Below are 22,920 nucleotides of genomic sequence, written 5' to 3'. Positions count from 1 at the left end.
TGTGAGTGTTACTTTTAAACATCATGCGTCTCTGCCTTGCAGGCTCTCCACATCCCAAGGTGCGCTGGTTCAAGAATGGCCTGGAGATGCATGCCGGACAATCCGGCTTTTCTGTGACGAGGGACGGCGATCTTGTAATTAGCAGAGCGACTGCCAGTCACAGCGGCGACTACAAGTGTGTGGCGACGAATGAGGCGGGCTCTGTGGATAGGAAGACCAGGTTGAAAGTGAATGGTAAGACCTCATCTCCATCGCTATGGGGAATTACAAAACACAACACAAATCTTCTGTTGTCCTGTGTTATTTCAGTTCCTCCTGAAATCCAAGATGATGGCCAAGCACGCAACCTCACTTTGACCTTAAAGCAGCCTCTCACTCTAGGCTGTGATGCCTTTGGTATTCCCTCTCCTGCAATTACCTGGACTAAAGATGGTCATCTTGTGAGTTTGTGACGCTTGCTCGTCCTGAACGGGAACAGCACGTTAATGCGTATACTCAAGCCATAAGTAGTTCCGCAATGTCATCATGTGCTCAATTGATGTAACTACAAGATGACGCGAGGGGCAGTCGAGATGGTGCTGATTTCCATCTGTCCAGGTCAACGGTCCTGGGCTGTATCTGCAAAATGGGAACCGCCTGCTCAGAATCTACAGGGTCCAGCAAGAACATGCCGGAATGTTTGCTTGCACCGCCCAAAACTCAGCTGGAGAAGCACGAAGGGAATATCATATTGTGGTGCAAGGTGAGCTGACAATTTAGTCACTGACTGCATCGTTTGCCAGGGACGTTGCCGTAGATTTGAGGCCCCGGGAAAAATATCACTTTGATGACTCCTGTCATTAGCATATCTGCACAATCTCATTATATCAAATGCAAGAGATGTATATAAAAAGAGAATAATTCACATTTTTGTTTGCATTTGTGTTAATGTACCAATATACTAGTGTGGTAGTAGCTTGTAGTGGTGAAGAACTGTACTGTATCAAACTGAGTGATGCGGCTAATATTTTGCTGCTTTTTTTGTAGCTGAATATCCATAATAGAGTTACCTCACGGTACAGTGCATTGCATTGTACTCTATGTATCGCTCCTACAAGAACCTATTTTTAAATACATACGCTATCTCTTACGTTTACAAAAACATGAATTGATCCAGCAGCTTTACTGGATTTCAAATATTGTAAGCTGTGCCCATTGCTGTTGTCAGTGAGTCCATACAAGGCAAAAAAAACTCCATTTTACCCTTGCTATTGTGCTGCAGTAGGCCTTAGTGAAAATGCTAATACACTGTACTTGTCCTCGTGAAGACAAGAGTGAGCAACACCTTGTTGTGTGTTAACCTACTGTTGCAGCTCCGCCAGTGATTTCAGGAACGTCCAAACTACAGGAGATAACAGCCGTCCTGAGCCAGGAAGTGGAGTTGCAGTGCAGAGTCAGCGGGCGTCCGGCACCCAGAGTGGAATGGAGCCGCGACGGAGAGTATGCATTAATCAGTGCTCAGACGTTCAATTCCAAAACAACTCCAATGTTTTGATACCGGTTAAAAGCGATATCTGTCGTTCCTATTCTCAGGGTTCTGTCCCGTGACGGAGATCCACATGTGGAGTTTCTGGAAGACGGCCAGGTGCTGAAAGTGAAATCGGTCCGGCTGAGAGATCAAGGACTTTATCGATGTCTGGCCAGCAACAATGCAGGGACACAGATGCGCCAGTTCAGACTAACAGTGCAAGGTTTCCATTTTTTTTCTCCTTACTCATATTTGTGATGTGTGTGTGTGTATGTATGTATGTATGTATGTATATATATAATTTGCACAAGACATCAAGTATGGTATAATGACAACAGGGTGCATTCATAATTTTGTTGACAGGACATAGCACAGGAAAAATGAATGAAAGTAGTTAATTACTGAGCCATTTAGTTTGAGATTTTGTTGTTTTGGGGATAAATATTTCAAATGTTTTCTTGGGTGAAATGTTTGCTTTTTTTTTTTTTTTTGCAGCTCCTCCAACGATCAAGGGTCCCAGTGAGACCTCAGACGTTTCAGTGGTACTGGGCTTCCCGATAGTTCTTGTGTGTGATGTAGAAGGTTCCCCCACGCCGAGTATCACCTGGTTGAAAGACAACCAGCCCATTGTGTCGAGCCCCCAGCTGACGTACATGCAAGCTGGGCAGGCTTTAAGGGTGGGCTCAGCACAAGGGGACAGCACAGGCCTCTATACCTGTCGGGCCTCCAATCCGGCTGGCACCGCTGTCAAGCACTATTCTCTCAGTGTTCTGGGTAAGACCGATTTCCACATGGTAATGAGGCCAAATTGGTTGTTAAACAATCCATTTGATTCAGCTTTTCTTCCCTCTCAAGTGCCCCCACAAATAGATGGTAACTCAACATCTTTAGGCACTCGGGGAGAGAAAGTACGAATCAATGGCAGTTTAACTCTCTCCTGCCTTGCCAAAGGTTTCCCTGAGCCCAAGGTTTCCTGGTTCAAAGATGGGCAGGTTTGTTAAACACAGCATTTGCAAGATTCGTTACACTAGACGTTTTCCAGCACAGACACATCCTATGTATGCCCTCTCTGCGCAATGAACATTGTACAGTTAGCAACATGTGAGCATACCTTTGAATCTAAGTCAGTTTTTACCCTTCAGTTGTTGACAGGAAACAGCCATGTTGGCATTCAGGAGAGCGGGGCCTTCTTGCACCTTGAGAACGCCATGTTGTCCCATGAAGGGCAGTACACATGTGTCGTCACCAACTCGGCAGGAGAAGACAAGAGATACTTCCATGTTGCCATACAAGGTGTGTATCAAAGTTATGTGACGCACCAGTTAAACAAGGCTCTGAACTAACAGAAACTTGGTACCGCCTCGTTAGTTCCTCCAGTCTTCCACCGCGTGACCAACAGAGAAGCAGCCTGGGGTGCGGAGGACAGGGAGGAGGACGAGGACAACGAGGACATGGTCGAGAAGCGCGAGGTAGTCCTCGGCCATCCCATCCGCCTGTCCTGTGAAAGCAACGCCATACCACCACCTAAACTCAACTGGTACAAAGATGGACAAAAGCTCACTACCGCTGATGGAGCCATTTTACTGCCAGGTCAGATTACAAGTCTTGTGCGATCTTCATCTTCTTCACAAAAGAACCAAGTGCTCATTTAGATTGGTCCTCTCAGGTGGACAGGTGCTACAAATCGCTCGAGTGCAGAAAGAAGATGCAGGAAGGTATACCTGTGAAGCTGTCAATGAGGCTGGAGAGGACCACATGCATTTTGACCTGGAGGTCTTGGGTAGGCATGGACATATGCCTATTTTTGATGTAATAATAAGCAAGTGGCAATGATTAGCAAGGGGGAAGTTAGAAAGGCACTTAAGAGGATAAAAAATGGAAAGGCAGTTGGTCTTGATGATATATCTGTGGAGGTATGGAAACATCTAGGAGAGGTGGCTGTGGAGTTTTTGACCAGCTTGTTCAATAGAATTCTAGCAGGTGAGAAGATGCCTGAGGAATGGACGAAAGGTGTGCTGGTGCCCATTTTTAAGAACAAGGGTGATGTGCAGAGCTATGGGAACTATAGAGGAATAAAGTTGATGAGCCACACAATGAAGTTATGGGAAAGAGTAGTGGAGGCTAGACTGAGGACAGAAGTGAGTATTTGCGAGCAACAGTATGGTTTCATGCCTAGAAAGAGTACCACAGATGCATTATTTGCCTTGACGGTCTTGTTGGAGAAGTACAGAGAAGGTCAGAAGGAGCTACATTTTGTCTTTGTGGATCTAGAGAAAACCTATGACTGAGTACCCAGAGAGGAACTCTGGTACTTGCATTTGGAAGTCTGGAGTGGCAGAGAAGTATGTTGGAATAGTACAGGACATTTTTGATGGCAGCAGAACAGTGGAGAGGTGTGATGGAGGAGTTGAAGGTGAAGGTGGGAGTGCATCAGGGATCAGCCCTGAGCCCCTTCCTGTTTGCTGTGGTGATGGATAGGCTGACAGATTATTTTAGACTGGAATCCCTGTGGACCATGATGTTTGCAGATGACATTTTGATCTGAAGGTGGAGGAAATGTTAGAAAGGTGGAGGCATGCACTGGAAAGCAGAAGAATGAAAATTAGATGCAAATAAAACAGAATATATGTGCATGAATGAGAAGGGTGCGGGGGAAGAGTGAGGCTACAGGGAGATAGTGACGGTGGAGGACATTAAATACTTGGGGTCAACCGTCCAGAGCAATAGTGAGTGTGGTCAGGAAGTGAAGAGATGAGTCCAAGCAGGTTGGAACGGGTGGAGGAAGGTGCCAGGTGTGTTATGTGACAGAGGATTCTCTGCTAAGATGAAGGTCAAAATTTAGAAGACAGTGGTGAGGCCAGCCGTGATGGACGGATTAGAGACAGTGGCACTGAAGAGACAACAGGAAGCAGAGCAAATGAAGATGTTGACGTTCTCTCGAGGAGTGAGCAGGTTGGATAAAATTAGACATGAGCTCATCAGCTCATCAGATGTCGATGGTTTGGACAAGTCCAGAGGAGAGATGGTGAGCATATTGGTAGAAGGGTGATGGGGATGGAGCTGCCAGGCAAGAGAGCGAGAGGAAGACTAAAGAGAAGGTTGATGGATGTCGTGAGGGAAAACGTGAAGCCACTTGGTGTTAGAGAGGAGGATGGAGGAGATAGGCTTACATGGAAAAGGATGACACTCTGTGACAACCCCAAATGGGACAAGCCCAAAGGAAAAGAAGAAGAATAAGTAATTGAAATCATAAAACCAATCCATTCCAACACTTGAAATTCTCAGTGTCACCTGTGATCATGGGGCCGTCCGAGGAGTTTATGGAGGAAATAGGAGCAGTGGTCAACAGCACCGTGGCCCTCCATTGTGATGTAACTGGACATCCGAGCCCAACTATCTCGTGGCTGAGAGATGGACAGCCAGTTCACGCAGATTCACAGCATCTCATCAGTGAGGACAGGGCACAACTGCAGGTAAAGCAGCGTGGACCCAGTGAGCCGATGGATTGAAACATGACGTGCTGTGTTTTGGAATAACTCTGGTCATTTTGTATAGCTCCTCAGTGTGCAGGTTTCAGACATGGCTGGGTACCTGTGTATAGCAGAAAACAAGGTTGGGTCAGTTGAGAAGCTCTACAGTTTAACTGTTCAAGGTAAAACATATTTTTATGTTGTTCAGATGGATTACATGGCGTGTTCAACATTGCTGGATATGTTCTGTACTTGACATGGTGACTGATATCTGTAATATGTATACAATCGACTGTTTTTTTGTAACAGTACCACCAAGAATTGTCAGCCCTAAAGAGGAGGAGCTGAGTGTCACCGAGGGTCACATGGTCTCATTGCTGTGTGACGTGCAAGCGTATCCTCCACCAGAAATCACTTGGACCAAAGATGGGCAGATCCTCCACTTTAATAGTGGGATCCACATATTGCCAGGTTAGATCTAGCAAACAACTAGTAACAATCAATAATGATGTTCCAAATGGAGGTTTTTAATGTTATCATGTTCTTCATTGTTCCTTTGTTGTTTCTTTAAAGGAGACTATTTAAAACAGTTCCCAGGTATCTTAACAGAATATCTGTGACGTGGTTTTACCAAAATACCCCAAGGGTAAAATAATTATAGGGTGATGTGCTCAATTTATTGTTTCGTTCGTTGGTAGAGTTCGTCACCGTGACGATGAGGGTCGGAGGTCGCGGTGGCTAAGCTGAGAAGCTGAATTCCACTTGTCAGTTAGTGTGCGTATGCACGACTGTGGCACATGCAGCAGACATATCGGCATCCCCACTACATGGCCACCTGGACTGAGCAATGTGCCACTTATCAGAAGATAACACAGTTAGCTAATGTAAAACAGAAAAAAATGATTTGGTTGTTAAATTTCATACCAGAGAATGTGTACATGAACAATTAAAAGTAGATTTAATATGTCACCTTTAATACTATAGGTGGCCAGATGCTCCAGCTGCCCCGGGCAAGAGTTGAGGATGCAGGACAATATGTGTGCACGGCCACTAACTCAGCTGGCCAGGACCAGAAGAGTCTTGTCCTCAGTGTTTACGGTGAGCCATCTGCACACGTCAGCTTCATACACGGATGATCAAATCTGAAAGAATTGTCTCAGCAAAAAAAAAAAAAAAAAATCTGTTTATCGCAGCTGTGACGGAGAATACATACTTTAAAAGTGAATCACGGCAAGTTGGAGTGAATCACAAAGAACTCATGTCCTCCTTCTAAATGCAAACCAACAGTCGTGCCCACCCTGAAGCCTCGTCTTGATGCTGAGTCAGATGTGGTGACCCCGCAGCTTGGTTCTTCTGTCACCCTGCAATGTGAGGCCCACGGTGTCCCTGAGCCCGAGGTCACATGGTATAAAAATGGACTCCAACTAGCTACAGGGAATGGACTCAAGACAGATCGCCACCAGCTGGAGATCACAGGAGTTCAGGTCTGTAAAACTTTGAGCTTTCGAACACCACTTGTCAAGCCCCAAAGTCATGCTATCGCTCTTCTCCACTCTTACATGTGAAATCTATACTTTGAAAATGGTTTTGCTCCCAGATGGCAGATGGTGGCACCTATACGTGCAAAGTGTCCAATGTGGCTGGCCAGGTAGACAGGACATTCAGACTGGCAGTTTATGGTGAGAATTTCTCTTGTGCTCCTGACAACAGTAGTGAAACAAGAGTGGTGAAAACCGTTTAAACTGGAGTACAATGATGATTTCATAGTTCCTCCTGTCCTCGATGGGCCTGTCCAAGAGGCCCTAAACTTCACCCTGGGTTCTCATGTATCGCTTCGTTGTGAGGCTTCAGGGGTCCCCGTTCCAAGCATCACATGGCTCAAAGATGGAACACCAATTGGTAAGACTGACAAAGAAATGTAAATTCTTTAGTACAGTGGACCCCCACATTCTTGCGCTTCAGCAACCGCACATTCACCTATCTGTGGATTTTTTATTTATTTTAATTTTTTTGTGATTTAATTTTTTTTTTAAAATTTGTTCAATGTTCTTTTCAAATTGTGAATTTTTCTTTTTTTTTTTTTGAGGGGGAGGGGTACGGACCCTGAAAACGCTTAGTAGTGGTTTATCCACACTTATTCAAGAAATGATTAGGTTTAAAAAAAAAAAAAGTTTTTTAAAAATTAATTAATTTTTATTATTATTTTTTAATTATAATGGGTGTCAATTAGCCGCGGATCTTCGCTATTCACGGTCTGGCCCGGCTCCTATTCCCTGCAAATAGTGGGGGTCCACTGTAGTACCATCCAGTATAATGTCGTATACGTCCCACTATGACATCGTACACGTCCCATGCCTGCTTCCAGAGAGCAGCCTGCAGTGGCAGTGGTCTAGTCGAGGGAACCGCCTTGAGCTGGGACCTCTTACTCTGTCTCATGCCGGAACGTACACCTGTGTGGCCAAGAACAGTGAAGGACAGGAACAAAAGGATTACATTCTCTCAGTGCAGGGTAAAGAATGGCAGCAATTAACGGAAAGAATGATGATCATTATCATTCGTGAAAGAACATACCTGTAATATTATTTGAATTGAGGGCTCAACTTTTGCCTCCACAGTGTCGCCTACTATTCTGGGCTCTGACCATCCATCTGAAGTCAGCGCACCCGTAGGAGAAGAGGTGACACTCGAGTGCAACGCAGCAGGAAACCCCGTACCTCACCTTAGCTGGCTTAAAGACGGCTTGACTTTGGAGGGGTCAGATACTCGTCACATTGTGTAAGTTATTTCCAGTCCACATTTTCTGACAGAACACTTAATGCACTGTATGATGTCATAGTCTTCGTCAATTGTTGGTCTTTACAAAGTACCTCAATTTGTTTTACAATAGCCATAACTATTAATCTTTGTCATTCCCCAAAGGTTTGGAGAATAAACTATAAATCATTAGGGCTGAAGGTTGGAGGCAAATGTGATGAGAGGCAAATGGATTTGTTTATGGTACAATCATGGAGGACATTAATAGCAGCTGGTTTACAGATGTTCAGTAGCTTATGATAAATGTAGTGGAACAGACACAACCACGTGTTTGACCGTGAGGAAGACGATAATAATGAGAATGTTATTCTGGTGTTCATAGCATGTCAACCATCTTGTACTTATTTAGCAGTTTGACTCCTGATGGCAGCAGGTTAAGTTTACTCAGGGTTAGTCCCGAGGATTCTGGAACATACACCTGTTTGGCTGTCAGCCCTGCTGGCCAGGAGAGCAAGCTCTACACCCTCTTTGTGCTGGGTCAGTTTTAACATTCAACTGTCATAGTTTTTGATCAGATCCAATGTTGTTGTTTGGAGCTTTTGTTCATTTTGTCACAGTGCGGCCATCCATCTTGGGTGAGACCAGCGAGCCCAGAGAGGTGCAGGCCGTACAGGACAGTGCTGTGACTCTTGAGTGTCGTGCTGATGGGAACCCTCCACCTCAGATCAGCTGGCTCAAGAACGGGCACCCTCTACTCTTGTCACCCCATACACGCCTAATCTCTGGTGACTCAGTACTGAGGTCTGGCTACCGTGCTGATTTGTGAACATGTTGTCAAATGATGGCAGGAAGTCATGCTGACTGTCCTTTTGTCTCTTTTAGGATTTCTCCCGTGCAGTTGTCAGATGCTGGAGTTTACACCTGCATAGCTCGCAGTGGAGTTGGGCTCGCTGAGCTTAGCTATGACGTCCAGGTCCAAGGTACCAATATTAAACACGTTAGCTATTGTTAAACGCAACTAGCGCCAACTCATTCAGTTCGATGAACTTTCAAACCTGTAATAAGCATGGCTATCCTACAGTACATCAGATATTATTATTATTATTATTATTATTGTTATTACTACAGCGTAGCATTTTGGATTCAGACTCACTGTTATATGTTCTACAGCGCCCCCTGGTGTGGATCATGTGGAACCAGTGGAACCAGTGACAGTTGTCAAAGGATCCTTGGTGACGCTTACGTGCGAGGCGCGTGGCGTTCCTCCTCCGACGTTGACTTGGATGAAGGACGGCCAGCCGCTGTCGCTTCACCGGAATCTGCTGCTGGACGGCCAGGAGACACGGCTGCAGCTGCCTGACGTGGCGCCTTCGGACGCAGGCCTCTACAGCTGCGTTGCCAGCAACCGGGCTGGAAGCAGCACAAAGAGTTTTAATCTCACCATTCTTGGTAATAATAATAATTTTTTTAAAAATCGGAATCGACTCAATACGTAAAATATCGTTTGTGTCCAAGTAAAAACACATTGCGACAAAAACCCCTTGATCAATTCTGATCCAGAGCCTCCAAAGATATCCAAGTCTGGTGCCCCAGAAGAGCTGACGATTGCAGTAAACAACCCGCTGGAGTTGGAGTGCTTTGCAGAGGGAGTTCCACCTCCCACGCTGAGCTGGCTCAAGGACGGTCGCCCACTGGGAGGGAGCAACGGCATACGGGACGACGGACACATTCTCAGTATTGGCAAAATTCAGGTACAAACCAACAACATCTGACAGCAACTATGAGTAAACTAAAGCTAAAGTGCATGTGCAGTGTAAACCTTTGTTGGAAAATCGTGCACCGTGGCTGTTAGCTCTCTGTAAAATATACCATGATGAAGACTAGGGTTTGTCTTTAAAGAAAAGAAAATCTCAGCGCAGATATTTGGATTCAAACAGAGCTGAATACAACGGTCGTTCAGAAATGGTCACACATTCCAATATACTAACATTTGAATCTTCATTGTTCAATTCTCGTTAGCCAATGTAGACAATGTAGTATAATACATCTGTTTTCTTTACAGTGCAGTACACTAGTAAGAAATACAAAACCGGGCATGAAGTACACAGCATGACAACCTCTGTGTCTGTGTCAAGGTTGAGGATGCAGGTCTGTACACCTGCTTGGCCAGCAGCCCAGCTGGAGAGGATGGAAGAAACCACTGGGTTCGAGTACAAGGTGATCCATTGCTCTGCAAACTTTATTGGAACTCCTCGATTTGCGAGGCGAGATTCCCTGTCCACCTCTCACGCTGTCCCGCGCCCACATTTACGTCTTCTGAGCAAGCATGCACGCTGCCGAGTGTAAATTGTGTGAAAAGAGTTGGATATTATGGAAATGTCATGTCCTCCTCCAAAATAGTGATGATACAAACATTGTTCACACTTCAGTCCCTCCGACCCTGCTCGGCGCTGAAGATGTGAGGACGTTGTCGATGCCGGTTAATGGACATTTGACCCTGGAGTGCCTGGCTGACAGTGACCCCCCTCCTGATATCGAGTGGTACAAGGATGAGGTCCAGATGCAGGTACGGGATGTGAAAGCGTTCACAAACAGCTATTGAAGGAAAAGAACATCCTTCCTACCATCCTTCTGTCCAATTAGCTGGGTGGCCGTATTCAGCGGCTCGCGGGAGGCCAGTACCTTGAAATTCAAAACGTCAGACCCGAAGACAGCGGCCAGTACACTTGCGTGGTTACCAACATGGCAGGCAGCACCAGTCTGTTCTTCACAGTGGAGATTCTCTGTGAGTTGCTCTCTTTTTAACACATATTGTTCTAACCAGGTGTACACATTTGACCCTAATCATACTTCTGCTTCTCAGTGCCACCGGTAATCAAGGAGAGCAGCGCGGTGGTGACGGCTCATTTGGACCAGGATGCAGTTTTACCTTGCGAAGTCGAGGATGGCACGACTCCTACAATTATGTGGAGGAAAGATGGCTTCCCCGTAACCCATGATAACAACAAGTAGGTCGTTATCCGCGCACCTTTTCCAAGATCAAATTATAGAAACATTCATTTTTAAGCTTTTCCAGTAACAGCTCTGAAACACATTGTGTACATACTCCAAATGATTCTTTAGGAGATGAGGTTTCAAGATGGTTCTGTTCCTGAACAAAACAGACTCCTAATTTCTGTGAATTATTATAATATGAAGCACTTTAATGAAGTTGAATTAAAATCACAAACGGTCAAAACTTCAAGCAGACACTGAAGCATTTTCAAACAACATTACAATTGATTCGTAATACAAATACAATCGCATCATACACATGTTTATGGATGGCATTCAAATCCCATTGGATGTATTTTATGAAGATGGCTCAGCATGTGGCATATTTCAGGTACACCGTGCTGGCAGAAGGCTCCTTACGTGTGCACCAGGTTCAGCTGAGCGATGCTGGTCGCTTCCACTGCACCGTATCAAACCGGGCCGGCTCAGACCACCGGGGAATCGATCTCCGGGTGTTTGGTAAATATAGCAAAAGTGGAAACTCTCAACTCTCAATCTGGTGATTGTGGTCAACATGTTGGAGTCTGCTCTTTGTCCTCCTAGTGCGTCCTTCAATTAGTCCAGGCCCGTTCAACATGACAGTAACCGCAGGCATCAGAGCTGTCCTGAGCTGTGAGACGGCAGGCATACCTCTTCCTAAAGTATCTTGGAAAAGGAATGGCTCTCCTCTTGATGGGAGCCAGCAACCTGGTGCATACAGGTAAACACACACGTTTGCAGCTGTTTCATTAAAAACAAAAAACAAGCATGACACGGTTGCTCATTTTTGCAGGTTATTATCTTCTGGGTCCTTGGTACTTTTATCGCCATCCAATGAGGATGAAGGTTACTTTGAGTGCACAGCTGTAAATGATGTTGGAGAGGAGCGCAGGGTCATTGAGGTCAAGCTCCAAGGTATCGGCTTTAAGGGGGTACAAGTACACAACGGTTTTAAATGATTCAATTCAGAAATTTGCTCTTGTAGTCCCGCCGACTATTGAAGACGACGTCACAACAGTGACGGCTGTGAGTCGATCTCCTGTGGAGTTGCCTTGTCGTGTTAAAGGACGACCTCAGCCGACCGTCGCCTGGACGAAAGGTGGAGCCAAGCTGGGATCTCGAGGAGGAAGCTATGGCATCCTTCCTACTGGTAAGCAAAAAAAAATAAAAAATTGTCTACTTTATTGTTCACCGTTACCACATTTCACAGGCAGATATATTATTTGTACTCTGTAAACTGTGCTAATCAGTTTAAGATAATGACAACAGCAGCAGTAGAATGCTGCAAGGAATCAAATACAAATCTCTCTATTTGTGTGCATAGGTGGGTAGAGTTGGCAAAAGTTGTACTCAAGTAAAAGTACTGTTACTTCAGAAATACATAACGCAAGCAAAAATCAAAAGTAACCCTCCAAATAATTACTTGAGATGACAGCGCATGACGAAGCAGTTGTTTTTCGTAGTCTGTAAGGTAAACATTGAATGCGAGGCCAGTGGTGTTTGTGCTCCTTCTGACTGCGACTACGCCATTGTTTCTTTCATCCATGGTTGACATGAATCAGTCATTTTGAAACTTTGCTTCTGTGTGGGGCCGTGAAGACTTTGTGTCCGGTCACGTGACTGCCTGACTCTGTTTGATTGGTGAAATGGAGTCAAACGTCGCCAGGGCTTATGTTGGATTGGTGAAACAGAGATTTGAGACAGTGCCCGAGGCACAAGGTTCTCTGACGAACCAAAATAAACAGATTGCCCAAGCAATTGCTAGATGCAAATAAAAGTAGAAGATGTAATGGATTCCCACGTAATAGATTAAAAGAAGGCTTTCTTCTGAAAAAAACTACTCAACTGTGATTGGCTGGCGACCAGTTCAGGGGGACCCCGCCTCTCGCCCGAAGATAGCTGGCATAGGCTCCAGCACGCCCGCCACCCGCGTGAGGATAAGCAGTACAGAAAATGGATGGATGGAAAACTACTCAGTAAAAGTAAAAGATGTGTTGCATTGAAACTACTCTGACAATTACAATTTATCCAAAAAGTTTCTTCACTAAGTGTAATGGCGTAAATGTAGTGCGTGACTACTCACCTCTGTTTCTACGTGACAACTGCATAAACTTACTACGACAATACTCGATGCAGGGGTGTTGCAGATAACCGCCGTGCTACCGCGCCATGCCGGGAGGTACACTTGCTCAGCTCGTAACGCGGCCGGAGTGGCTCACAAACACATCTCACTCACGGTCCAAGGTGGGCACCCATTTAGTGTATTGGATCCAAAAATGCGTCACATAAACAAGTTGAAACATAATATGACTGTACATTGATGCGATAGAGTCTCCCGAGATCAGGCCAATGGCAGAGGAAGTGCAAGTGGTGTTACATCATGGGACCATTCTACCCTGTGAGGTTCAAGGATTTCCTCGACCGTCCATCACCTGGCAAAGAGAAGGCGTTCCCATAGCAGCTGGTAACAACAGCACGTTATAAGTTCTCAGAAATGGTCCAACAACATGATTCTAAAAATGCTTTCACCGGTTTTACAGGTCACAGGCTGGCTGTGCTCTCAAACGGCGCCCTTAAGTTTGCTCGTGTTACTCTTGGAGATGCAGGGATGTACCAGTGCCTGGCCAAAAATGAAGCTGGTGTGGCTGTAGGAAGAACCAAACTCGTCCTGCAAGGTATACCTTAGCTCTCATACATACCTTATCACTTGTATTCAAATTGTATGACATTATAATCGCACAACTGGTGTGTTTGCTCAGTTCCACCCGTGCTGAGTGCGCCCCGTGTGGAGTACACAGCTGTGCTGGGCCAACCGGTCGGTCTGGAGTGTGCGGCGGATGGTCAACCCCAACCAGAAGTTACTTGGCACAAAGACAGGAGGCCTATAGTTGACAGTGCTCATAGTCATATATATGCAAACGGTACACTGGTGATCACTTCTACCCAGCGCAGTGATGCAGGGACGTACACGTGTACCGCCAAGAACCTTGCTGGCAGAACCAGCCATGATATCAGACTGGTTCTTCAAAGTGAGTTACGGCTCTTATACACTACGCTGTGTATGTTGAGCACAAGTGCAGAGAAACGGCAAGAACTGTTCAAGAGTGACAATTCAAGTTGGGCTCTGTAAAGAAAATGCTGGGTTTCAAGGATATGGCAAGACGGGAATTCAAACGCTCTTCTGCGTGAATGAGATGTGAAAAAATGTTAGGCTACTGTAAAACTTAAAAAAAAAAATATGAAGCCATTACTGTATATTTTCGGAAAGGCAGGATGCATATACTAAACTGTAAGTCCAAACCCATAGACAAAGCATGTCCATAGGTTATGATTGTTGCGGTCTGAGTTAGGAGAGATGCCTTATACAGGAAATAACTTTGCCATGATCAAATGAAAGATGGGATAGGTGGGAATGAAAGCCTACCAGAGTTTGGGAAAACAGAGTTCTCTTGTCTTTGTGTTTCAGTTCCCCCCATGATTCCTCCTGGGCAAACGGAGATGTCAGTCATTCAAGGATTCCAGGCCTTGTTACCTTGTGCTGCTCAGGGTTCACCAGATCCCAAAGTATCATGGGAAAAGGATGGTGCGCTTTTGCTCAACCTTCCGGGCAAATTCACGGCCCTGCGATCCGGAGAGCTGATTATCGAGAGGGCCGAGGTGAGCGTGGGAACCCGAGCGGCATCGGTGTCAGCCCACTCTGGATCTCCCAATGACTCTAATCTGCTTTTGTATAGCCAGGAGATGCTGGAAAATTCACATGCGTAGCCACCAATGCAGCAGGCTCCGCAAGACAGAATATTCACCTGTCCGTCAACATGAGGCCTGCCTTTAAAGAGCTACCTGGTGACGTCACCTTGAATAAAGGACAGGACCTGGCCTTGTCCTGCCACGCTCAGGGAACACCTCCTCCTGTCATCTCCTGGACTGTCAACAACATACCTTACCGAGGTATCGTTTACTTTCAGTGGTGTTGCTGTAAAGTTCTCAGTATGAGCGGAATACCACAGTACAAATTGAAGTAGCTTTCCAAATACATGTACAGCAAAACTAAGTCAAACAATGTTTGTCTTTCCACTGCAGCCAAGACATCTTTACCACTGAACGAGTTGATGAATTATTTTTGCTCAATCCCATTTTGTAGGCGCCTCTGTCGACGAAGCGGGCAGGAACACCGTCATAATCGACAACGTTACCGTGAGCGATGCTGGGACGTATGTGTGTTTCGCGGAAAACAGCGTAGGCTCCATCCGAGCGCTCTCCTTTGTCCGCATTCGAGGTGAACTTTCACCGATTGACTGAAAAGAGGATTACTCTGTATCAACTTGATACTGTCTGCTTTTCTCAGAGCCTCCTGTGCTGAAGGGTGAAGCCCACATGTCTCAAACGGTCATTCAAGGTGGCGCCGCCGTGCTCGACTGTCCGGTCCACGGAGACCCCAGCCCCGTCCTCCGCTGGCTCCGAAATGGAAAACCCCTGCAGCGCTCTTCCCGCGTGCAGACGCTCCACAATGGATCGTTGATCATTTACAGCATCGCTGTAAATATAAAGTTCACTGTCACATTTTATTCCTTGCGTGCTAGCCAAGTTTAAATCACTTAGCTTCCAAGAGGAGACTGAATGGCGGTGCATTCATTCAATGCAAGCTTCATCTGTGTGGCTGACAACTGTCTCTCTGGCAGTGTCCTGCCCCCACCATAATCTGATTGGAGCCACTTCAGTGAGAAACTAACAGCATTATCAACAGAGGGAGGAGGTGAACAGAGAACCGGATGTTCCCAGACTCTGGCCTGCTTTGCTTAGCCTCTAACCTCGTTACGTCCTTAAAACCGCTGCCGTAATTGCACAGACTGTAGCTGAGATTCTCACAGACAGATGACTCTGTGGGAGATTTTATTCTTCTTGGTCTGATAAAGTTTTGCTCGTCACATAAACGCTTAAGCGCCCAACAGTATAGCATGATATTTCTTTCACCAAACAAGTTCATATTCAAGAGCTGGGCAGCTTTGTGCTTCTGGGGGCTGCTAGTACAATCCTCCTTCTACAGTCCAGTAACGTACCGTATGAAGACGTTAGTGTCCGTGCCATTGTGAATGGTTGGTTGTCGATAAGCACTCACAATTGAGACCCTGAACAGTGTGTTTGAAATTCCTCTTTCGTAGAATAATTAAGGAAGCAATTTTGCCTTTATGTTGTTGTTTTTTTCATACAAAGAGCTATTTACGTGACATAAACAAAAAGAGACAGAGGGAAAAAGATGAGGGACAGCAGGAGATGGCCGTCTGCATTCGTGCTCTTTGCAAGCCCCCACACATTTTCTCTCTCTGAAGCCGAAACTTCGGGGTGTTGGGGTGGGGGGGAAAGGTCTTTCTCTCAGATTCAGTAAATTTCCATAATCAGGACATCCCCACCAGCTTCCCAGCAAGCTGTTGTAGCCCACTGGAGAATGTCTTCGGATAAGACAAACAATGGCTTGCTGCTTTTAGCAAGGCGAGACATCTCAGAGACGTTACACCAGAGTTACGGAACAATATAAGAATACATTAGACTCAGAATCACAATCATCATTATTTGCCAAGTATGTCAAGAACACACGAGGAATTTGTCTCCGGTAGTTGGAGCCCCTCTAGTACGACAACAGACAGCTATTTTGACAAAAAAATACTTTGGAGACATTAAAACATGAAAACACATTTCAGAGAGACACTAAGTATAAAAACACAATACGGAGAGTCACTGAGCAACAAATGGTTACCGGTAATGTGCTAATGCTGATACAATGATAATTGTGCAAATGATGCAAAGTCCTCTAGCAATTAAGAGCAGTTTGAAATGACTAATAGAGCGATAATCTGGTACAGTGACAATTGTGCAATTGTTGCAGAGTCTTCAAGAAAATGTAACCCGTTTAAAGTCATTTATAGTGCAATAATCTGCAACAGTGACAATTGTGTAAATGGTGCAGATACTCCTCAAGCACATGAGTGACCAGTATTGGTCAACAACAGATATGCAAATAGTGCAGTGGCGAGACTACTACAGTAAGTGCAAGAATAATGTAGAAAAAGCAGGCTTCCAAGACCGTGTTCAACTTTGCAACAACCCAGAATCATTAAACCTTATAAATGTGACAATAATGAATTTTGTCATCTCAACAGAATAACTCTTTTAGATTTATGGGTGGGTCTATAAAGTCTTATTTTGGTACTGATGTTTTTTTTTTTTTTTTAAATGAGAGCAAGGATTTTCATAGCATTGCCAATCATATCAAACAATTCCTGTCTGCCATTTCGATCTACAGGCTGCAGATGAAGGCGATTATGAGTGCGTGGCTGAGAGTGAAGCTGGCTCAGCTGAGCGGACCATAACTCTCAAGGTTCAAAGTGAGGTTTGAGTTTCTAATTAAAGTGTTTAACGAAGGGACTTGTCTCACACAGCATAGCCTCTCTGTCAAAGTAAATTCCTTCCCACGGACCCTCACAGACTTTGTTACTGAAACTGTTGTCACCACATTTTATTGAAAAAAATATCCGCTAATGACCGCAATCATTTTGTCTCTACGTCTCAGTCAATGGAGGCTACTCCAACTGGCAGGACTGGGGTCCTTGTAGTAGCTTATGCGGCCAAGGCTTCCAAGAGCGTGTTCGGCTTTGCAACAACCCCGAACCAGCTCATGGTGGACGATCATGCAGCGGGCCAAGCATCGACTCAAGGAAATGTCAAGCTGGTCTTTGTCCAGGTATAACTGAAATACGATCTTTACCTGCTGTGTGTACAGTGGAGATACAATTAACAAGTTAGAAAAGCCAATCTGTAAAATATTCAATATACTGTCCAGGGAGACTGGTCAATGTGTTAAAAAACAAGGGAAATAAAGCACTTTTTTTTAACGCTTTGTAAAGATGCATGAGGCGATAGAAGTCTTGTTGCAGCTCACGCAAATGAGCCACCGCTCACTAAGCAACCCTCTACTGCGAGTTGTGTTACCACGACGCCCACGGGACAAGTTATTGTTAATTGTATTTAGACTCGTGGAGGTGACATTTGGCTGAATTTCACTTGTCAATTAGTGTGTGGATCTGTGCATGGGATGTATACAGCGGACACATTGGGACATTTGTTAGGTTCCGCTGACTCTCATTATCCGAGCATACCAATAGAGTACTGTACGTGATGCATCTGTAATGGTTTTGTTTGTTTGTTTGTTTCTTTCTTTCTTTCTTTCTTTTCCGATGAAAGGTGAAGCCCCTCGCACAACCAGAGGCAGCCTGATAGGCACGGTCAATGAGAGGGAGTTCGGAGTGTCCTTCCTTGAAGCAAACATCACAGATAATGAAGAGGAAGGCAGCAGCACTTTGCAGGCCCGTCTTGGCAACATTCCGCCAAGCGTGGGTTAGTGGTCACAACAAATACAAACAATTCAAGGAGTAGCATATCATACAGCCGTGGCACGAGAAGGGACATCTTTTTGGTTTGCTTGGTTTTGTGGACCATGGTGCTCCTACGTTTTAGTGGACATTTTACTCCCGCTGTAATCCAGTTTATTGATGGTGATGTGACTAGGTCCCTTGCTGCGGGTGCTGGTGTCTGTTTTTGCACCCATCTACTGGACCACTGTGCTGCAGAGTGAGCGCACCAGGAATGGCTACTCCTTCACACACGGCCAGTTCAGGCAGGAGTCCCGAATGGAATTTGACACAGGTTTGTTCTGGATCACCCTCCACACACACACACACACACACACACACACACGCACACACAAACAGAAATCACTATCTTATAATAATACTAACAATCTTGATGCTATTTAAAGGTAATTTAGCATCTGTTTTCTTAATGACGTCGACGTCATGATGTTCGCAAAACAACCAGAAGATGGCGTCATTAACTAGTGCTGATATTCAGGAGTGTCTTTGAAGGAAGGAGTTTCAGAACTGGATGTGCAATGTAAACGTGGGATAATATCGTTTGGCGTTCCTTTAAACAGGGGAGGTCCTTCGTCTCACTCATGTGGCCAGAGGTTTGGATTCTGAGGGAGTTTTACTGATTGATATTGTAATCAATGGATCTGTACCTCCTTCGTTGACAACCTCGCATCTGAGCCTGCAGGTGTGTTGAGAGCGCTCCTTGTTATCTGAGGATTTTCAGCAGTTTTCTCAATGTCTGCAATTGAATTTTGCCTCCCGTAGGAGTTTGATGAGTCCTACGTGCAGACAGGCCCAGGGCAGATGTACTCATGGTCATCACAGAGCCACCAGAGGGGAGGAACCCCCATGGTACTGCGCTGCAATCACACCATTATTTACGAGGGTGAGGAGAACCGCCAGGGCCCTCTGCTCCAGCTGTTGAAGGTTTCTGGAATCAACAGTGTCTACAATATGCTGAGTCTTACGCTGGACTTCCACTTCACTGCCGGCCTTCTCATACCAGGTCAGAGGAAATTATTATGGGGGAGAAAAGTTCAAGAACGAAGCAGCGTAAAAAGGTTTTCACGCTAAACGCTTCTGTTTGCAGATGGCCATGAAGAAACATGTCCTAAAGGTTTTGTCCTCGACACAACCTCATACTGTGCTGGTGGGTGGCCTCTGCCTCCTTTATGGTTTGGCAATATTTAACATGAAATATATGCCATTGTGCCACTTTATTATTGTAATTCAATGTGTGGTTATGATTAGATGAAGACGAATGTGCCCTTCAGTCTCCCTGCTCTCACTCATGTAACAACATCATGGGAGGATTTTCTTGTGTCTGCCCTTCCGGCTTCACCATCTCCACGGAGACCAACACATGCCAAGGTGAAACAGGCACACATGATTTAAAAGTTTTTATTTTATTTTATTTTTTATTTTTAGTACGCACTGCAGTGTGGATAGGTTGTATTTTGTATAATACATGTGAAAATTGCTGTCCTTATTCATCAACTGAACCCAACAGATATTGACGAGTGTGCCCAGGGCTCACACATGTGCCACTACAACGAGCAGTGTGTCAACACATTGGGCACTTACCGCTGCCAAGCCAAGTGTGGAGCAGGATTTAAGCCCAGCATTACAGGAAACAGCTGCGAAGGCAAGTCACATTTCAACCATGTTCGCTATTTCATCCATCGATTCATTGGACCGATGAACTCAGGCAAGAAGCCAGGTGCAGCCTGGAGTGGTCGTCAGCCAATCTCAGGGCACGCAGACAAGCATTCATATTCACACCTCCGGACAATTTACCTATCCCGGCTATCTCCGGGCGAGAGGCGGGGTACACCCCGAACCGGTCGCCAGCCAATCATAGGGCACACATAGACAAACAACCATTCACACCTATGAGCAATTTAGAGTCTTCAATTAACCTCGCCAGCATGTTTTTGGGATGTGGGAGGAAACCGCAGCGCCCGGAGAAAACCCACGCAGGCACGGGAAGAACATGCAAACTCCACACAGGCGGGGCCGGGGATTGAACCCCGGTCCTCAGAACTGCGAGGCAGATGTGCTAACCAGCCTCCCCCAAAACGATTCAGTGTCTTGAAATTGAGTCAATAACTTTTTAGCCAAAAATTCAACCAGTGTGAGTGTGAACCCTAACCTGCATGATGGACATTGCAAGCAGGCTGATGAATATGGACGCCTAATTTTGTGCTTCAGATGTGGACGAGTGCCGTGAGTCTACCCTTTCACCGTGCCAACATCAGTGTCTCAACACTTTGGGCTCCTTCCGCTGCATCTGCCATCCTGGATACCAGCTGTCAGGACACCAATGCATCGGTCAGTCATCTAAACCAATCAGCGGTTCTTTTGTACCACAGGTACTGGATACTGGAATTTAACTTGACTGATGACGTAACAAACCTTTTTTTATTGTTTTTGTTTTTGTACAGACATCAATGAGTGCATGAGGAATGTGTGCCCAGCTCACCAGCAGTGTCACAACACTGACGGAGGGTACCAGTGTTTCGACAGCTGCTCTGCTGGCATGACCAAAGCCGAGAATGGAGCGTGCGTGGGTTAGTGTCTGTTCTTCCTCACTTCATTCCTTTTCGAGAATGTCTACAGCCATTCCAGTTTTCTACTCTGCAGAGGTTAGATTATGCAATATTATCGTTGAACGCTCCAGGAAATTTTAGAAACACTTACTTTCTTGAGTGGGTAGAGATGAGTATGAGCCTGTTGGCGCTGCATTTCACATTGTGTAACAGAGTCCGATTTCACAGGAAATCTGCTCCATTGCTTAGAGGCAGCATGAAGCCATTGGTTTCCCTCCATAAAGTCAGCAAGAGCGTTCTTAAATGCTATAATTTGTTGCAAAGATTCCACAGAAAGATACTCAACAGGAGTACGAACAGACTAAATATAAAGCCACATTTTAAACAAGTGGTACAGTTTAGTTCAGCTCGCCACGTTACATTTGGAATCGTAAACCCTGATCTGGCTTTTGTTTACACCTCGGGAGGGAGTAGCCAGCATGGCGATAGTTTGCATCAGCTTTGTGCAAACCCCGATTCCAATGACGCTGTGAAAGGCTAAAAAATGAAAATAGAACCGAGTACAATGATTTGCAAATCCTTTCCAACCTATATTCAATTGAATACACTAAGAAGACAAGATATTGAATGTTCAAACAGATCTTTTTTTTTTTTTTTTGGGGGGGGCAAATATTCAGTCATTTTGAACTGAAGCTGTACATCAAGCGAGAATGGGAAAGAACGACAATAGTGTCCTCAGTTCCGAAACGCGCATTGAGTGCTGTTTAAAGGGAAGGTGATGTAACACAGCGGTAATCATGCCAGCTCTTTGGGTTAGGGTTGCAGATTCAGATGAGAGAAGATTTACACAAAAAAACAAACTGTAATGTTCATTAGTTTGAACATGAAATAGCTTGTCTTTGTAGTGTATGTGAGGGAATATAGGTTGAAAAGGATTTGCAAATGTTTTTATGTACATTTCACACAACGTCCCAACTTCATTGGAATTGGAAATTGGAAATAGTGAGACGTTATATTTGCACAACACAACGTAACTAAAAATGAACGCAACACTGTACAGTGGTGTACGTTGTCATAATTTACAGTATTTTAAAAGTGAATGTTTTGGAAAATGGGCTTTCACTTGTATAGTGCTTTTCTATCTCCAAGGTACTCAAAGCGCTTTAACGCTGTCTCCTCATTGGCATAGTGATGACGCAGCATCAGGAGCACCTTAGTGTTCCGTATCTTGCTCAAGCGCACTTGACATGGTCACAAGGGCTGAGGGTCGAACCCACAACCTTCGTGTTGGGAGAAGACTACACTACTGCCTGAGCAATTAAAATGAGTAGTCCTCTTCGTCTCCCACCGTTGCACCCAAGTTTCATAATTCTGCTGACCAATCAAGAGACTAGGTCCTCCATTTAGGTACTGTTACTCTGCAGGTGACCAGATTTTGGTGGTGGTCAGTAATTCTGGAATTTTGGAAAAGCCCCAATAACTGCAAACTGCACCCAACTCAGTCTGTACTTCTAGAGGTGTGTTTGAATACCCTTGACCTGTCGTGTTTTTAGGAAACTGATGGACCTTTTCTCGGTTGTTTTTCAGATATTGACGAGTGTCAGGATGGAAGTCACATGTGTCGCTACTCTCAGATCTGTCAGAACACAGTCGGCGGTTATGGCTGTCTATGTCCAAGAGGTTACCGATCTCAAGGAGTTGGTCTGCCATGTCTGGGTAGGACATTTTTATATCTCTTTCAAATGAGACACAAATTGAGTGCCATGTCTTTTTATTCATGATTCTGCTGTACACGTTTAGATGTTGACGAATGCCTGCAGACACCAAGCCCATGTGTCTATCAGTGCCGCAATGTGCCTGGCAGCTTCAGGTGCCAGTGTCCACCTGGAACTGTGCTGCTTGGGGACGGACGCTCTTGCGCAGGGCTGGAGAGAGGACAGATCTTCACTAATGGAACCAGAGTCAGGGCGAGACTTCGGCCGCAGCTGGTGTCATCCCTCGGCAGGCCAATTTTGTCCCGCCCTCACGGGTTGTCTCGTATTACCAGGCAGAGCTGCCCTGCAGGATACACCGGCAGAGACGGCAAATGTGTCGGTAAGCATGTATCAAAGGCTGCCTGTACCCTTGACTAATTGGATGGGGGTTTATTGCACAGTAACTCTTAGTTGAATTGGAGCCTTAAACTT

General features: G+C 45.3%; 1 protein-coding gene across 5 annotated transcripts in view; it reads left to right on the top strand.

The window, feature by feature from the left end:
* The window catches only part of hmcn2 (hemicentin 2), a 50,541-nt gene that overhangs the window by 25,675 nt on the left and 1,946 nt on the right, over window positions 1-22,920 (top strand). For 3 of the 5 annotated variants that reach the window (XM_061768733.1, XM_061768735.1, XM_061768736.1), the window contains 53 exons: window positions 43-234; window positions 310-440; window positions 598-742; window positions 1,353-1,479; window positions 1,573-1,730; window positions 2,003-2,281; window positions 2,363-2,499; window positions 2,650-2,800; window positions 2,876-3,097; window positions 3,174-3,287; window positions 4,793-4,980; window positions 5,063-5,159; window positions 5,287-5,448; window positions 5,962-6,075; window positions 6,265-6,461; window positions 6,575-6,656; window positions 6,745-6,876; window positions 7,343-7,486; window positions 7,593-7,752; window positions 8,141-8,268; window positions 8,349-8,532; window positions 8,614-8,711; window positions 8,902-9,180; window positions 9,292-9,482; window positions 9,867-9,948; window positions 10,161-10,297; window positions 10,375-10,516; window positions 10,595-10,739; window positions 11,117-11,244; window positions 11,329-11,485; window positions 11,558-11,679; window positions 11,750-11,914; window positions 12,901-13,008; window positions 13,094-13,228; window positions 13,305-13,439; window positions 13,524-13,793; window positions 14,231-14,421; window positions 14,499-14,712; window positions 14,906-15,040; window positions 15,110-15,300; window positions 17,063-17,144; window positions 17,330-17,500; window positions 18,001-18,153; window positions 18,325-18,462; window positions 18,749-18,870; window positions 18,951-19,191; window positions 19,276-19,335; window positions 19,437-19,556; window positions 19,696-19,830; window positions 20,397-20,516; window positions 20,630-20,755; window positions 22,322-22,450; window positions 22,535-22,828. In XM_061768733.1, coding sequence (XP_061624717.1) covers window positions 43-234; window positions 310-440; window positions 598-742; window positions 1,353-1,479; window positions 1,573-1,730; window positions 2,003-2,281; window positions 2,363-2,499; window positions 2,650-2,800; window positions 2,876-3,097; window positions 3,174-3,287; window positions 4,793-4,980; window positions 5,063-5,159; window positions 5,287-5,448; window positions 5,962-6,075; window positions 6,265-6,461; window positions 6,575-6,656; window positions 6,745-6,876; window positions 7,343-7,486; window positions 7,593-7,752; window positions 8,141-8,268; window positions 8,349-8,532; window positions 8,614-8,711; window positions 8,902-9,180; window positions 9,292-9,482; window positions 9,867-9,948; window positions 10,161-10,297; window positions 10,375-10,516; window positions 10,595-10,739; window positions 11,117-11,244; window positions 11,329-11,485; window positions 11,558-11,679; window positions 11,750-11,914; window positions 12,901-13,008; window positions 13,094-13,228; window positions 13,305-13,439; window positions 13,524-13,793; window positions 14,231-14,421; window positions 14,499-14,712; window positions 14,906-15,040; window positions 15,110-15,300; window positions 17,063-17,144; window positions 17,330-17,500; window positions 18,001-18,153; window positions 18,325-18,462; window positions 18,749-18,870; window positions 18,951-19,191; window positions 19,276-19,335; window positions 19,437-19,556; window positions 19,696-19,830; window positions 20,397-20,516; window positions 20,630-20,755; window positions 22,322-22,450; window positions 22,535-22,828 — 8,160 coding nt within the window. Of the gene's footprint in view, window positions 1-42; window positions 235-309; window positions 441-597; window positions 743-1,352; window positions 1,480-1,572; window positions 1,731-2,002; window positions 2,282-2,362; window positions 2,500-2,649; window positions 2,801-2,875; window positions 3,098-3,173; window positions 3,288-4,792; window positions 4,981-5,062; window positions 5,160-5,286; window positions 5,449-5,961; window positions 6,076-6,264; window positions 6,462-6,574; window positions 6,657-6,744; window positions 6,877-7,342; window positions 7,487-7,592; window positions 7,753-8,140; window positions 8,269-8,348; window positions 8,533-8,613; window positions 8,712-8,901; window positions 9,181-9,291; window positions 9,483-9,866; window positions 9,949-10,160; window positions 10,298-10,374; window positions 10,517-10,594; window positions 10,740-11,116; window positions 11,245-11,328; window positions 11,486-11,557; window positions 11,680-11,749; window positions 11,915-12,900; window positions 13,009-13,093; window positions 13,229-13,304; window positions 13,440-13,523; window positions 13,794-14,230; window positions 14,422-14,498; window positions 14,713-14,905; window positions 15,041-15,109; window positions 15,301-17,062; window positions 17,145-17,329; window positions 17,501-18,000; window positions 18,154-18,324; window positions 18,463-18,748; window positions 18,871-18,950; window positions 19,192-19,275; window positions 19,336-19,436; window positions 19,557-19,695; window positions 19,831-20,396; window positions 20,517-20,629; window positions 20,756-21,923; window positions 22,248-22,321; window positions 22,451-22,534; window positions 22,829-22,920 lie in introns of those variants that run through there. The other 2 variants (XM_061768734.1, XM_061768738.1) reach the window with 2 other exon arrangements.

This window comes from Phyllopteryx taeniolatus, chromosome 3, assembly GCF_024500385.1.
Source record: "Phyllopteryx taeniolatus isolate TA_2022b chromosome 3, UOR_Ptae_1.2, whole genome shotgun sequence".
Taxonomy (NCBI): domain Eukaryota; kingdom Metazoa; phylum Chordata; class Actinopteri; order Syngnathiformes; family Syngnathidae; genus Phyllopteryx; species Phyllopteryx taeniolatus.
The sequence above is the reverse complement of the archived record's forward strand: the minus strand, read 5'-3'. Positions and strand labels throughout refer to the sequence as shown.